At 37.2% G+C, this 17,265-nt stretch overlaps 2 protein-coding genes across 4 annotated transcripts in view; both read right to left on the minus strand.

Moving 5' to 3' along the window:
• Positions 1-2,208: 2,208 nt before the first annotated feature.
• LOC108671592 (location of vulva defective 1-like) lies at positions 2,209-3,186 on the minus strand. The gene has a single exon (XM_018159154.1). The coding sequence runs from the start codon at positions 3,184-3,186 to the stop codon at positions 2,209-2,211; it is 978 nt and encodes a 325-aa protein (XP_018014643.1).
• A 122-nt stretch (positions 3,187-3,308) lies between these two features.
• LOC108671598 overlaps positions 3,309-17,265 on the minus strand; it is a 75,835-nt gene continuing 61,878 nt past the window's right edge. For 2 of the 3 annotated variants that reach the window (XM_018159163.2, XM_018159162.2), the window contains exons 2-9: positions 14,080-14,257; positions 11,522-11,986; positions 11,049-11,170; positions 9,884-9,998; positions 9,552-9,662; positions 8,222-8,578; positions 4,032-6,356; positions 3,309-3,374 (exon numbers count right to left, since the gene is read on the minus strand). In XM_018159163.2, coding sequence (XP_018014652.1) covers positions 4,072-6,356; positions 8,222-8,578; positions 9,552-9,662; positions 9,884-9,998; positions 11,049-11,170; positions 11,522-11,986; positions 14,080-14,257 — 3,633 coding nt within the window. In that variant the 3' untranslated portion in view covers positions 3,309-3,374; positions 4,032-4,071. The remainder of the gene's footprint in view (positions 3,375-4,031; positions 6,357-8,221; positions 8,579-9,551; positions 9,663-9,883; positions 9,999-11,048; positions 11,171-11,521; positions 11,987-14,079; positions 14,258-17,265) is intronic. The other variant, XM_018159164.2, reaches the window with a different exon arrangement.

Here is a 17,265-nt window from a genome sequence, read left to right on the forward strand (position 1 = left end):
CAGTTTCATTTTCCGGAAAATGTCCTAGTCAATAGTCAATGACGGTATATTCGTACGGCTACAATGCAGACGAATTTTTGGAGACACTGGAAGAGGTTTGAGATAATACCAGATGGCTGGAATTATAGGCCCCGTTCACACCATATTGCTCGGAACGTGCCAGGTATATGCCGGTCAAAAATCAATCCATTATTCTTTAGTGTAACCCATAGAAGAATTCACACCAGCCGTGCAAGGCACTGTACATGGTGGGAATGTTTCTATGGAAATTCATTAAAGAAATTTGAACTGGACCTTGACCGTCATAAGTTTGGAACGTGCCCTGCAGTGTGGTGTGAACACGGCCTGCGAAGATACATCACTTCTTATGAAAGTGCATGAGGTTTAAGTGCATGGGAAACGGTCTCAACGAAATATTCTCTCCAATCAAAATGAGTTTCAATGAAATTTGGAGAAATTTTTATAAAATAGTGAATTAACAATATATAAAAATTTTTGATAATGATGTTTTCGTTAGTGGCATTTTTCAACTACTGTTTTTCAGGAGCTGTGCGAATATGTTTGAGGGAAAAATAACTTTTTCCGGATTCGAAATAATTGATTTAATGATAATAGTGTAATAATTCATCAGAATGCTCACTAAGGTTTTTCAATTTTTAAATTACACGGTCATTCCCGGAGACCAAATTTAATCGAATTTCGCTTTACAACCAAGGAATAATTTACATGTTGCGAACATTAAAATCACGACTTCCACTTAATTGAACAAGACTAAAGAAATGTTGAAATTATTTTTCATATTCATTCCATCGTATCAGCAAAATTAAGTTAGAATATTTTCCTATATTCAGTCATATATTAGGACACAATTAACACATGAAATGAAGATAAAATGCTATAACTAGGGAAGAGATTATTGCTTGAATATTTGAGGGGTAAATTCAAATGCATGAACGTAAATTGTTTATAAATAACTTCAGACAAAATTATTACATATCCTAGACGAGTGCTAAAAAATAAAAATCCAAGATAACACACCAGAATCAAGACATAAGTAAAAAACTCACTATATTCATTTAATAAAAATCAATTGAAATGTGGGTTACAACAAAATATGGTAATGTATCTTTGGGGAATACCGGTTTGAATCGTCAACAAATTTTCAGATATCTCTAAGGAAAAAAATTGTAAATTTAATTTTAAAAATGAAGTATTAATAGTGCAAATTATCTCTCAGGTTTTTTGAATACTTTCATAATGAAAGTGAGTTAATAAGGGTTGAAATTACTCGCTTAGCATACTTACATTCAAATTAGTGTATTCAGTACTCGTATTAGTTCTATTTATATACAGATTTAATAGACTTCATTCATATTGTCTTGACAGATCCACCTAAAAGTATTATGTACAAGTGTAAAATAAATATTTCCAAGCCGCCATTAAAGGTCTAATCTTATATTTATTTATTTAATAAAAATCTTTCTAAGTAACACAAACAAAAAATACGGAGCAATGTTTTTCAATATTGAAACATTAAAGAAATATTGGATGGTTCCTATTTTCAATATTCTCATTTCGGCTGGTATCCAAAAATTTCTAATATTTTGTTCGATTCTAACAACGAGTTTATTTAATGTACATCGGTGTATCTATCTGTTTCCTTATAATTGTTTAAATATTTTCAAATTTAGAGTCGTGATTACGTAATTTGAAGAAATAAAATCGGTGAAAATTGTATACAAAATTGAAACTTTTGCATCAGCGCTTAGTAAATACACTACAATTACTAAGTTCCATCAATAATGATTCACATTCACAACCATTAATCATACTTCATTGATCTTACTTGAATAAAATGAAACATCCTACGCCAGAGGGTAAAACGGACGGTTTGATGTACTACGTGACTTCTAATTTTTGAAGCGGTAATTATAATTAAGATTCATTCGAAATCAATTTTATATTCTACTAATCACCGAAAAATTAAAACTGAAGCATTTAGTGCCTAATTGTTTTGGTTTACTTAGCTGCACATGGACGATTTTTAAGCGATCAATTTAGTCCTATTGAAAATGCTTTAAAATTCATGAAAAGTTCAATATATATTTATCTTAATGATAGATTATATGGTCAAAAATATGGACGCAATATTAAACAATGAGAATACTGTAACAATACTACCCGATGATTCCTCCACATTTTCTTATTTTAGGTGATAATTTCTCCAAAGTCTTGCTCGTCGCTGCCGTCTGAGCAATCGCGCACTCCGTTATTCAACTGATTAATCCCTATACATTTACCGTCCAAGCACTGTAGCTCAGGGCAAGTCTGAGGTGTGAGTTTTTCTGTTGTGGATGACACTCTAACTGTCGGTGTCGTTGACGAATCGCTGTTGATATTCTCAGTTACGGTACTTTCGATCTCGGGGAGTTTCCGTTGGGTAGTGGTAGATGGTTCTTCCAGAAGGATGACCGAACCAGAAGACAGTGTTGTTGTTTGAGGTTCTTCGGTTGAAATTGGACTGGTTGGCTTAGGGGTAGTTCTGAAAGCTACCCTCTCGGTAGAGAACCGTTTCGGGAAGTTCAAATTTACGCGCGGTAGATCGTCAATGTCCCTGACGGGTATTCTACGAACGCTATCGTTTTCTGTGCTGGAAATAATATCAAGTGGTGTGGTATTTGTCACGAACCGGTTTCGCAGCCCATTTTGTGAACGTCTAGAGGATACTGTTGATCTATCAGCGAACGTTTCCGTGAATCGGTTGTCGGTTGTGGAAGGCTGGCGTCGACCTTGTAGCTGCTGAATAGGTTTGGAAGTTTGCTTAGATTTATTCCTCAAAGCAAGTCGTTCAGCCAATGACAAAGTCCCCGTGTTCGCAACAGCATCAGTAGAATCATCAAAAGACGGTTCCGACACTGTAGTGTCAATGTGAGCTCCACTAGAGATGGATTTCGGTCTTGAAGTAACAGAGAAGCGAATTGATTGCTCAGTTGCTATGCTGCTCAAACGATCTGCCAACGAAAATCCGGAACGCGTTGATCCTTTCTCATCGCCAGAGACCGGAGGTGTCACGGAAACTTCATTTGAGTGCAGTCGTTGAGAAGGGAGTTCAGATCGATTATTATTTGGCTTTTGTGATCGATTTCCTACTGAAATTGTAGAGGCGTCGTCACTGGAACTTGACATTGCTAATTTCAATCTGTCTGCGAGGCTCATAGGAGTTGGTGCGCTGGGAGATATAGTGGGCGTGGAAAATGTGGATCGCTTAGTGGAAGGCTTATTGTCTCTCTCGAGTGTAATGCTTTCTTCGGCGGGCGAGCTAACAGTTAAAATAGTTGCTGTGCTGCTTGCCACAGGGTTTACTGTGGTCTCATCTGTAATTAAGAAATCTGTGTCAATTATTACGACATAGCAAAAATTAATATATCGACTTGAAAGGGTATGAAAATATAAGCGATTATCAAACTAAGATGTCATAGTTTTCTTATAAAATTTTCAATAATTATGTACACAATCTAATGCATAGACTTTGCTTAATGATATAATTTGAAAATTATTCTCGGGAAGGGCTTGTTTTTTCTCAGCAATCTACTTTTAAATATTTCATGCTATCCCATTGCAGTGAATAAATATTGAGAGATATATTTTTTGAGCAAATTAGCAAAAGATTTAATAATGAAAATAAACACAAATTGCTAGCACTTTAGTATAACCTATAATATTCATGCAATCAAGGCTTCTAGGAAAGCACTTGAAATTTACTAAGCAATAAGCATTGAAATCTGTCGGCAAGACAAATTACCAACACTTGTTGGAAGCAAAATTCCTTATTAATTCGACCTATTATACATACAAGCAATGAGATTAGGTAAATAAAAAGGAAGCAAATACATTGCTTCCTTTTTCCCTACATTCATAAAAGGAAGCAATTGCGCTCAACATTGTGGATTACAGGTAAGCACAGCGTGCATGTTACACCACAAGCAGCGGCTGTTTAGGAGAGCGAAAGCATGCAATTGCGTGGCACGTACATTTCACAGCTCGTCAGTCTTGATGGTCAGGTCAGTCACGTTACAAAGGTCTCTCACGGGCTGATGAGTACGGGTCATGACGGCCCTCTCCTGATGGGTGGTAAATCCTGAAGGGTCGTTGGTTTACAGCAGGAACGTCGTAGTGTAACTCGGAGGTGAGCGCGTCTTCGCGATATTGGAAGTTGTTTTGGTGCGGCTCCTGTGGATGTTCGGCTTGATGGTGTTGTTGCTGTTCGCGTTCATGACCGTTGAACTGGAAGCTGTTCTCACTTCTAGCTGGCCCAGCATCATTCGGCAGAGGTGGCTGCTGACTTCGGTGCCTGTACAGAGCTGGACGAGATGATCCTGTGTTTCTTGGAAGCGGGAAACTTACGCGGAAATTATTTGGTGGATTAAACTGAGATTCAGTATCAGACTCTTGACGATATTGGTTAACTGATTGTCCCTGATATTGTCTTGGCGTGTAAGTTGGAGGTTCGTACCGTTCGCGAGCTGATTCTGAATCATATTCCTCGTTGTCCCTTCGAGAATCATAATCTCTAACATTAGGAACATTTGTATCTCCAGCTTCGTTTTCATTAAAAGAATTTTCTTCTTCATCGTAAACTTCAATTGGCTCCTGGTGAATCACACTTGGCCGACGGGCTTCCTCGTGTTCTGGCTCATCAGTACCGTCACTCCTATGAAGCATTGCAGGATACGTCTCTTCCGCCACAGTTTGCGTTGCATCGTACGGCATTTGATCCTGTTGTTGTATCCTTCTGTTTGGAATTCTATTTCGATTCTGAATTCTTCTTCTATGAGGTGCTGCCTGATGATAGTCTTGTATAGGTTTATTATCTGCAATATTTTCTTCGTGTTCTTCATTGTAGATGTTAGGGTTAGTTTCAGGTAGTACATTTTTAGGGAGCGTGACGGGCTGTCCAATAGACGGATTTTCGAAGTTATCAGCAGGCTCTTCGCCACCAAGTACCTCGCTACTCGATTTAGAAACTGGTATTTCTGCTTCCGAAATTTCCTCTCGAGTTTCTTTGACATTGTTAACTCTCTGTGGACGACGCCGGATGAGTTCATAGCGCCTTTCTACCGGTGTAACCCTATTCACTTCAGGGAGCCTGGTCGCTTGCAAGGGTTGCATGTCAGCCGGTAATGTAGGACGACGTTGCTGCCTCCATTCACGAAATCTTTCTTGGAAACCTTCCAATCTTGATGGAGGTCGGGTGGGTCTAGCTGTTATTGAAGTTTCAGAGTCAGCTATGTCATCGCTTGAACCTTCTGTTTTAACTTGCTGGTCAGGCACGGCTGATGGAGGAAATCGACGGCGGTTAGCCCCTGCCAACCGCTCTCGAATTCGTTGGGAAGGAGTTCTAGAAGTGCTTGGACTGCTGTCCGATTCTGACGTTGATTTTAGAAGCTTTTCGGGAGCCTCAGGATTATTTAAATCTTGGTTTTCGCTACCGAGCGAGTCATGATAATCTACTTTTTCATTTTTAAAACGAACGACCCGTTGGTCAACAGATGAAGATGAATCAACGGAAAATGTTTCTTTGGCAGGGTAATCAACATCCGGAATAGGATGGAGATTTATATCCTCTTTTCCAATGACAGCTGACTCTGAACCTGCTTCGGAATCATCGCTGGGTTCAAAATTTCCATTGAATGGCCGACTTTGTAAAACAGGATGGGGTACATCGTCTGCGGATTCTTCACTTGGTGCAACTTGGTTGTCTGAAGTTTTAGCTTCCGACTCAAAATTTTCTGGTTCATCTCGCAAGACAGCTTCTTCATCTCTATTGAATTCAAGATTGGGGCCATAAACTGATTCCAAAAGACCAGGATCATTCAGACTTGGACCGACTAGAGCAGGCTCGTTGATCACTGCAGGATTGTTTGAATCATATTCATCGTATGCGAAAGGGGGTGCATCTGGTTCTGGAGCGCCACTTTGTTGCTCCACGTCAATTTCAGCAGAATCCTTCCGATCAAACTCGGGGACTTTAGGATGATACCTAGACACAGGTGCTGAAAATTTTGACTTAACACCTCCACTCATATACGGTTCGCCTGTGCCAGATTCTTTTTGGCTCGGTGGGTTTTCGTTACCACCTTCGCCCTGTCCGTTGGTTGACTGAAGAGTTGCGTCTACACCGTTTACAGGATTCCCTTTATTATCGTCATTCGTCAATGGAACAAAACCCTCTCTATGTTGAGGGCAGTTTTGTTCGTCACTGTTGTCCCTGCAGTCGTCTGCGCCGTCACAAAGCCATGACGATGGTACACAAAGTCCTGTCGACGCGCACTGGAAGTCATCAGCTCCTGAGCATTCTATGTGGGAACCGGAATATGGTTAGTACATTGACTAAAATTTTCGGGAAGAAAGATTTTGCGATACGTGCATTTCAAAGCAGGGTTCACTTGATTAAGGGAATATGATTTATTATTTACATTGCGGCGTTAATTGTTAGCAATAAATATTCGAAAACCTGATTAGTTAGTTTGTTGTTTGATTGATTAGTTAGTTTGTTCTTTTTTATTTTAGGTAAAACGATTTCAATCAAAATAATGGGAAACCTATAATAATAACAAAGTGGCATGTGCCTCGTTGTGCCTTGTAGTCCTGTAATGAATTCTTAGATTTATTTTTATGTGACAAACTTAAATTTTGTACCAATTAATTTCCAGGCAAATTGAAACTAGAACTCTGGGCTTTCAGTTTCAGATGATGATGAGGTTGTCTCATGAATCTCAAAAGATATGAATGATCTGCAATTAAATTTACTAATTCGTTCGAAAACTGTTTCTAGTGTTATTGTTTATGTTCGGATATTTTACCTATTTACCTAGCATTTTAAAACATATGATGGATATTATGCCTTACGGGATCAATGTTGCACAAAAAAATATCATAACTGACATGAGCGGCGCTCGAGATCTGTCTAAGATCACGTAACTTATAGAAGCCATAAGCGTCCATTGCTCAATATTGGCGAAAATCTGAATTTTATATCATATATGATAAGTGCTCGTCAACTGGTAAAACGTATCAATTAATGCTCATGGGTAAGAGATTATTATTAGTAAAGTCCCCACTTAGTGCTGGGAGTTAAGCATTTTGAACCTTAACCTTTTCAGAAATTCATGAATTTCTTTAACATAACATATGAATGTGCATGGCTGCGCAATTTTTTAAATTTCATCCACGCAAATTTACAACCAGCAGGATTAATGTTGCACAAAACTTAAAAAATAATGTTGTGCTAAATCATCGAATTTCAACTTCCAAATCAACCAGGTAAATGCATAATCGATAATTGCTGCTTGATTAAAAAACTAACATGCATTTCTAAGGAGTGGACTGATCAGAGTTACGTTTCATGCGAAGAAAATCTTAAACTCATAATTAATCAATTTATGATTATTTTAAAAAGTCGTTAAAATTACTAGGAGCAAAGAAATACCAGACCTAACGAAGAAAAGGCAGTGCAAACTTAAATGCTAAAGAAGATAAAATGATGAATTCGATAAAAGGCATCAAATTACCGAAAAATTTTCAAAGGCATCAAATTACCGAAAACAAATTAAATAGTGTTACCCTAAAAAGTGAAATTCATGAATTTTGGGGACACTTAAGGTCTGAGAATGATTTTAAAATTGTATTTGTTTCGTTCTTGTGGTAATCAACAGAAAAACTGAGAATGCAAGTCATATTATAGAGAATATTTAAGGGCCATAAAACCAGATGTATTCCCATTAATACGAAAAAATACATATTCTATTTTAATTTCTGGAGTTAGGAAGCCAAAATCATCCATAAGTGTTGAAAATCTATACAATATTTTTTTTAAAACTCCAGAACCAGGCGGGATCTAACTAGAAGACCACTAAAAAAATCGTGCGGTAAATTCAGCCGAGCAGACGTGTAATTAATGGTGGAAAAGTGTTAGCTCTAAAAACAATTATGTGTAGTTGTGTACATTTGGGTGAGGTGTCTACTAAATAAATATTGCAGCTACAAAACCAAGTGCGTTTTGTGAAAAGAACCCGTTTGTGTTGTCATTTTTCCCAATTATAGGAAATACGAGTTGTGCTAACTATCAATTTTTAACGGAAGAAACTAATGAATAAATTGGGAAAGTTTTCACTATTAAACAAGAAAAACGAATTTTTAATTGGCTTTTGTAACATCTCACCAGGGCGACTGACAGTACAGTTATTCTCGTCGGAATTATCGGCGCAGTTTTGGTTGCCGTCACAAACATAGCTGTTCAAGAGACAGTCGGAGCCATCGAGACACATGAACATCTCCATCGTACAGATGGCCAGACCATCTTCTGCAGGTCCGGACTCCGACTTATCATCATCGGTTGATGATTGTGTTGAGGGGACAAAGTGAGTGTCATGATCTAAATCTGACTTGCTTTGGTCAGGAAGGTGTTGCATTGAGTTTGTGTTGTGGAGGTTAGGGACATTAGCAGAATTTTGGAAGTGTTCGTTAGGAAGTGTGTCATGTTGTGTGTCGATTGCCGAATTTGTGAGATGCAGTGGCTCTGATGAAAATCAGGTATCCCTTTATAGTTGATGACAAGCATAGAGGTTTAGGCATTCAAAATATGGAATAAATTGCTAGCATTATTCCGATCATAGCGCTCGCATATGCATAAGATATGCGATTGTTAGCGTATTAGTAGGCTTACATGATAATTGATTCAAGCATTTTAAACGTGAGGCAATAAATTATAAAATTTGACCTATACATGCTATTGCAAGAAAATACCGTAAAAATTTCATCAGAGATTTCAAAATTTCCGAAAAACAGCAGTCTCACAGCGTCAGCTACATCATTATGATAATAATAAATCAATTATGCATTATTATGAAGTTTTGAATTTTTATTCATGCTCCGGACATAATTCCACTCATTTCATCGATAATTTCGGGCAAAAGCTCACAAACATGAGATGACCGATAATTAATGTAGACCGCAATGACACTCCCGAAGCGAAGTTTCGAAAATTTCAGAAAGTTCAATTGAAAATTTTAATCAATATTCATGCATTTTCAATAAATTCGAAGTATTTCGTCAATTAATGTAGCTATTCAGTCCCAAAACCTAATATATTAGATTACTGGGACAGTGAACAACTATTTCATTTATGTCCAGAATTTTTCCCGATGAAAAAACAAACACTGCCAATCATCCCAGCCATGTAGTTTATTTCATGGTTTATGCACAATTTTTTATAATTCAGGCTCATTCTGCAAAACGCATGCTTGCTCCAGAAAAATTTTGAACTCTGAAAGCCGAATTGTTAATCCAGCTCAGCGATGATTCAGTATTTCCTTCCATGATATATCAGCGCACGTTCAGTTGGTCTTTGACAGAGATCAAGCTGGCAGGGGCTTCTCACACAGCAAGCATTAACCCAATTGTATACAAATATAATATATAATATTTATATTTATTAAAATATTATTATATTTCTATACAATAAAAATTACATTGGTTATGGCAAGCCCTACCTTGTTGCGCCGACACGCAGACGCTGGGATCGGACGAGTCCGGGAATTTGCCGCAGTCGAACATGGCGGCGACACCCGAAGAATCAGGGACTTCGCATGAGCGAGCCACGTCTGGAATTTTTTTTCACATTTTTTTATTGCTAAAAAATAATGGAATTGTATTCTTATTGAAATGATTTAAATCAGAGTTCCGGTATTGTCGCAAAGATGTACCGTCTAGCGTAAGCTTGTAAAATAAAAATTTCCCAAGCACTCCAATGCTTTTGACCTGTAGCCAAGTTAACAGCTGAACTCCTACGCTATCTTATCGCATATATTGTAATTGAACTCACCCAAGCAGAAGCTCCGGCAGGGTGGCAGAACCTTAGCATCTCTGCATGGCGGCTCAAGAATACTGCAGGCGTATAATGGGGCCAAAGCTGAACATTCAGACTCTACGAGCAGACTCTGGAACAAAAACCGGTGTTTGTGTGGATAATATTATACTATGATCACTGATCAGGCTCTTGAACAACAACCGTTGTTTGCAGCGGAAATACTGGTCCGTGAACAGGCTCTGGAACACAAAACATTATATCTAATATCTAATACGAGCAGACTCTGTAACAAGAAAAATTGTTTGTATCGGAAATTTCAGGCTTCGAGCAAGCTCTAGACACAATTATATTTTGTCAGTAAAATATTAGTCTGTGTGATATATTAGTCTGTAACACAAGCCTTTTTACTGGAGGAATATCTACTACGATCAGCCTCTGGAGCAAAGACCGCTGTTCAAAGGGGAAATATCTACTACGATCCGACTCTGGAACAAAGACCGTTGTTTGTAGGGGAAATGTCTACTACGATCAGACCCGGAAACAAAGACCGTTGTTTGTTGGGGAAATGTCTATTACGATCAGACCCGGGAACAAAGAACGTTGTCTGTTTGCTAAATATAAGACTCGAGGAGCAGACTAAGAAAAATAAACTCTTTTTTTTTGTAGGGCAATTATCAGTAACTTTGAGGCGACGGAATATAAACCATTATTTGTAGGGAAATAATCACTAACGGTTAATCGACCTAAATAATTATCACTATCAATTCAATAAAATTTGATCACTTCGAAGAATTCTCCAATTAATTAATTAATATTATTAATACGTTCAATCGCTCATTCATTAATAGATTTTGAAACGTCCTAATTAATGTTTACAAGTATAATTATCTTCATTATTATTGTTCGTTAATACTTCAGAATGCCTATTGATTTGAATACGGTAGGTGCCATTTACAAATCTATCCCATGGTATTGCGCCATTCTACCGCGATAATTCTTTTACGTGGAGACGCAATTACGAACAACCTCAGCCTCCACTTGAAATGGAACATCAAATCAAAAGTGACCACTTGATTGTTGAAAGCCCGGCAATGGAAACTTGATTATATTTTGTATCAATTGCCTTACCAGATGACATTTATTAACCACTTGTAGGGAAATTCTACCACCGCTCGCTCACTTTGACGATGTCCAGAGATGCAAAGACCTCTTCGACAGCCCGGTGGCCCAGCCAGTTGGGTAGACCAGCCAGGTTCCAGGGAACGGAAGAGGTGCACATTGGCAGTTGAACGGTGCCACAAACTGCAATGAATTATCACAATAAGCTACGCGAAATACAAATAAAGAACAGAAAGATATACACTCGAATTTTCAGAGTTTTCATTTACTCCGAAAATATTAGTAAAAAATAGAATAAAGAAAATACTTTCTCCTAAAAAAATGAAAAGAAACGGGTCATTTGCCAACACCAAAAGCTAAAAAATATGAAAACTTAATAATATTTTGAGGCCACCAGAGCAAAGGACGCCCCATTAAGTTGTTACCAGTTACCACTTACAGTTTTTTTCATGTTTCAGTTTGCTTACAGTTATTTTTACAGTTATTTTTATGTTTCACCTTTCACCAAACTATGGAATTTTCCATTCTCCTCACCTGGTTCAGGATCCAAATTAGCGAAGAAGTCAATCTCTTCCTCGTGCTCGGTTCCTTCTCCGTGAGGCATGCCACCTTCAATTCGAGGACGCTCATCATGGTGTCCCAAATTATGTTCATGATGGTGACTCTCTGGTACTCGTGGACCACTGTGGACATTATCTCTACCTTCGAGTCGTGCCTCACTATCCCTGGTAGGGGACACAACATCAGCAGCGTCTTGGAAAACTTTGAACTGACTCGAATCTGCTGAGCTTATTTTAGTGGTAGGAGCTTCAAAACTTGCTGCCGTCGAGAACGTGTTGAAGTCTTGAGATCTTCCCGCCGTAGATTTTCCGGAATCATTTGGAAGAATTTTGTATTTATCGCCGTCCTGCAGCGTGATTTCATTCACTTCTACGAGGCCACCAATCACTTCTTCTGCAGAGCCGGAGAGCAATCCTTCCTCAATGAGCTGTTTCTCGTCTGAAAAATATATTGACGGCATTAATTTTTAGTGATATTCTTGGTATTGACAATAGAAAACATGAGAACAGTTTTATAAACTAAAAATGAATCAATAAGGTTTAATTTTTGCTGCAATCAATGTTGATAAATGGAAGTTTTATTAATTACTGACAAATCTATTTATAATTTGATGGAAAATAACTATCGGTTAATGAATATTTATACTGATAAGCATCAAGAATGATTACTTTTTATATTTTTTGAGTGTTTTATAATCCGACAAAAGAATGGCCTGGAAAACGCAATTTCATTTGCCTGAATAAGGTTTTTGACGATCGAAAGATGAAAGATACTGTGCCAACTTCTCAACGGAAAGTAAAAAATTGTAAATATATATATCAATAAATCCAATAAAATTTCATATATATGTCAATCAAGACTAAACACATGTTTTCTATGTGTCCGAACATTCAGTAGAATTTCTGCATAATACTGAAGCTCTGAAAATCTTAAGGCCTGATCTAGGTCCAGGCTGACACAAGCCTGTAACAGAAGTCGATAGTGCATAAGACGGTAAGACACGATCACTCAATTGCTCATGCATATTCAGTCCAAGCAACTCATTTGGTTGCCGGTCAACATGTTCTCTTCCATTTGAATTGACCTCGGGATCAAGAACACGAGTCGAATATTGTTGATCGATGCCAATGACAGGCTCGACAGGATCAAATCCTACAGATGAGACAGGAACTTCGAATAGACACGAAAGCCCAACGAATAAGAATAGAAACTAAACGACAATAAAAAATAATGCTTTAAGTATGAAACTTCTTATGTCACTTGAGCAGAAGGTTTATGAGCGGTAAACTTAAATTAACAATTTTTTTGCGGTAAATTTAGACGAATGCTCATAGGTTCTCGATTGATTCAGCGGCCATGTCTTTATAATATAAAATATGAACTAAAAACAAGTCAGACTCTCACAATACACAATAATCGTAAAATTTTCGCGAAAAATAATGCAGTTAGAATAAACTACAGCTGTCGATGACATACGAAGTTAAACCTCATAAATGATTTACAAGTCCTAAATAGTTAATTTGTGTTTATCAAACCTTACGCAGTATGGGTATATAAATATCAATAAAACGTGAATTAACCAGGCTTGGCTCGTCATGCATCATTCAAAAGACACATGCACTGGGTTGTTAACGTCATTAGGCTTTTCGGCATTGGTGCTGATAATTGCTGTTAATTGCAACGCAAGAAAATGTACATCATAATTACGTTAAAATGTCGTTATATAGATAGTGCGAAACGAACGGACAACAAAATGTTAACATATTGCCGCAGGTTAATACATGAAGAGTACATAAATGGGTGCTTCAAAAAACTGGGAATAAGCATTAGTGCATGACGGAGCAACGGTTAATACATCGTTTCTCATTTGATGAACCCTAGGAAAACAAGAATGATAAAAACCAATGATGAAACCTATTCAACACATCCCCTATGTATTACTTGAATAAACTGAGACTTCATAGAAAATGTTAAAAACCAATCGGAGTTAAGGAATATCAAGCAATGCAGGGACTGTGAAAAATTTAATCAGTGAATCAGGGTCACACTCGGCAGAAAATAATGTAAGAGAATTGAATTACATTATATTCTTATCCAGGAGATGAAGTTATCTAAGCAAATTAATATAAATTCTAACCCCGGAGAATGGATGATATAAGAGAATCAAAATCTCAGCCGTGAGGAAATATAATATAAGAGAATGAAATTTTCAGCCGGGTGGAAGAATAATGTAAGAGAATTAAATTCTTAGCTGGGTGGAAGAATAATCTAAGAGAATTAAAATCTCAGCCGGGAGGAAGAATAATCTAAGAGAATTAAATTCTCAGCCGGGACGAAGAATAATCTAAGAGAATTAAATTCTCAGCCGTGAGGAAGAATAATTATAATCTAAGAGAATTCAAAATTCAGCTGGGGAATGAATAATCTAAGAGAACGAAATTCTCAGCCCAATAGAAGAATAATCTAAAAGAATTAAATTCTCAGCCGGGAGGAAGAATAATCTAAGAGAATTAGAATGAAGTAATTCTTACCCGGTATGACATAGAAGCATACGACGAATATGACAGCGACTACGACAGCGAGACCCAGCAGCACGAGGAGACCGAGCAGCGCGTCGCGCAGTGCGTAGCCCGGACGGCAGACGCTGCTGCAGCAGCGGCCGTACCTCGGATCAGGCTCCAGTCTGCCGCCTGCCTCGCCTTCCTCGTGCTGGAGAAAAAAGAAAACCCTTTGTTATTTCACAGTCAGCTGTTGTTGTTGATTTTTTTTAGGGGGGATTCATGAACAGCAAATCTGCATAAACCCAACCACATCGGAACATTGTAATCTGTAGGTTAGATCCGTGGAATAGGTTCTGCCCTGGGAAAAAGAAAACTGTTTGTTATTTCACAGTCTCGGAATATTTGTTCGGATTTGCGAACAGCAAATTTGTATAATCCCAACACCAAATGAACGTTGTAATCCGTAGGTTTGATCCGTAGAAAAGGTTCTACCAATGTCCATTACTGTCCGAGAACCTACACAGGTAACTTGTTTATTTTTATCTAGTGTTATTTAATGTTTGTTAACATCCTGTCGTGTTATTCGTTTTGTGATTTATTCAGTGCACAGAAATTCTAGTTAGGAATGTTCTTACTATTATTATGTATTATTCTGTATATATATTTTAGTGATCCGATTCATATCATTATCATTCATTAAATAAAATATATCATTCAAATAAAATATATCATTCATATATCATTCATTAAATAAAATTTTTTTTCACTCCTGACATTTCTTGTCCGGAGTCTGGATCGTGACCCAAGTGAAAGTGTTTGCCATATATACTGTGCGCACAAGAAGGACGAAGCTATATTTTATTATCTCAAAGAAATACAACTGCACGAGAACCTTTAGGGCGCCGGGCGGAACTTCTACAACGTGTCATTGTTTGATTAGGATATCAATTGGTCGGTCTGATTATTAATTGCTTTATATCTCCGAAACTCTGTCCGTTAAAATCTTAAATTTATTTCAATTAGTATTTGTCAAAAAAAATAGCGTGGTATGATTAACCGTTATTTTTATTAAGCGGTATCGACCGCATCATATATTCCAGGGATTCCTTCCTACTTGACATTTTCTATGTCAATCCGAGGAGGAAAGTCAATGCTAAATAATATATTGAAGGAGAGACCGAGTCTCTCCCTTAATCTACTAAAGACAAATGTTCAAAGTTGTGAGTTACATTAAAACATAGCGTATTAATTGTTCTCATCACTCATTAGATTTACCTTACACTAAGGCAACAATGCCTCAGACCGTCGCCAACTTCGTACTGTGGTTTCACAGGTTTTAATGGAAATTGTATACAATTAAAGATGTTTTAAAATTAAGCTGCCTGATCTATTTCGGCTTCCATCAATCAGTTTCAACAGGGAAATATTTTATAAAAAAAAAATCCACTGTGAGTGAAAGACAAGTTATATGACCGATGGTTCCAACCTCGTTAAATTAACACAGGCGCCTAAGACAAGTAAATCGAAACCAACATGGAACATAAATCACAGTCGGGAATTTCGTGTTCATAAGGAGCTCGTTACACGCAATTAAGGCTCGAGCAAAGGATCTGCCGCTCATTTGAGCGTTAAAATGCGTGTCGCTCACGTCTACATCGAGAATCGCACACGGAAAACTTTGCAATGGAGAGCTCCGCAATCGCTTTCCGGGAGAACAATGGACATTTTTTGCAAAGTTTGCTTGGTTTTCAGATTCTTCAAGAGACGTTGCATTAGAAACATAATAGAGCAGGTGTTTGTAAGCGAGGCAAAAGATATTGCATAAAAACCTCTGCCTTAAGCTCCTATAAAGGAACGCTTTTGAATGGTGTTCTTTACTGGAAAGAGTTAGATGACTGGCATACTGCATTGGTATAAAGACCAATGCAGTATGTCGAAACTTTCCCATTCGTATGTGTACAATAATAAACAACGAAGTTTGGACTTCGAGATTGCAGAAATTAGGTACAATCGCAACGAGTAATTTCGAATAATTTCCTCTCGAAACTATTGGAGGTTTCGTCTTCTTCTCAAGATAATTACATGAGATATTTGAAAATTATTTAATATCTGTTTATTCGGAAATAACTTTTAGAATTTTCCCTGAGAGTGTAGGAGAAAGAGCCTGGAGAAATAAATAGTTTGATAGAACATCAAATTATCTTAACAAACTTTCATTTGATTATAGTCGATAGTTTAGATAACCAATTCAGAAGGATTCACATGTATTCATATTGAATTGCCAAATTTGATGGAAATTTAAAATTCGGAAGCCAGACACTCATCTACTGCATCAGTAAAAAATAAAAAAAGGTTGCTCCAAATACTCCAAAATTGTATAATTCTATAGGCCAACTCTGTATCAATCATTCCTCATTAAAAGATGAAAAAGGCCTACACAATGCCTATGGAGCCTCATAGCTTGGTCAATTAGTCATCAGCAATTATCTCAATTTGCGGTGAAACGGAAGCTTCGATCGATGAATTTAATCCTAATTCTCAGCTAATCGAAATCGTAAACGAGCAATTAGTGAAATGTCAGGAGCTTATCATCAATGCAGATGGTCAGGAATAATGACTGTGATTTCTGAAGAGAAGAGGATGTGTCAAGACAATAACATGTTGAAAAGAAAATGTTGCAATGAAGAGATGTTGAAAAATAAGAGAAAATCGAAAAGAGAAGAGTATGATGAAAAGAATAGAGGATGTGGAAAAGAGAAGAAGATGCGAAAAATAGAAGAGGATGTGAAAGAGAGAAGTTAATTTTTAGAAGAGAATAGGAGGTGGAAAAGAAAGGAGGACGTTTACCGAAGACTAAAATTATAGATTGCTATATGCATCTGGGTTTTATGGGAATGAAGTTCTCTATCAATTTTACTAATTGATTGTCAATTTTTCCTTTACAACCTTAAGAAAATAACATCAAATTTATATCTACAAAAATCTTCAAAAAGTCCATTGGTTGAGACACTAAATAAATGTTTTCACTGCCATTCTTTCTAAAATTAAAAGAAATACAGCCTATATCGGCAAAAATACAGCCAAAAATACTGTCAAAATACAGCTTAGATCATACGAACAGCTCGGTGCGCGCTGAACAAATAAAACTTTTCGTACGACTCAAGTTTTCGACGCATTGCTTACATTATTAGATCTACACAATAAATAAATCTAAAT

Source organism: Hyalella azteca, unplaced genomic scaffold (genome assembly GCF_000764305.2).
Source record: "Hyalella azteca isolate HAZT.00-mixed unplaced genomic scaffold, Hazt_2.0.2 contig12387, whole genome shotgun sequence".
Lineage (NCBI taxonomy): Eukaryota > Metazoa > Arthropoda > Malacostraca > Amphipoda > Hyalellidae > Hyalella > Hyalella azteca.

Excerpts from the sequence above, each read along its gene's own strand:
- LOC108671592 (XM_018159154.1), bottom strand. The coding sequence starts at position 3,186 with ATGTCAAGTTCCAGTGACGACGCCTCTACAATTTCAGTAGGAAATCGA.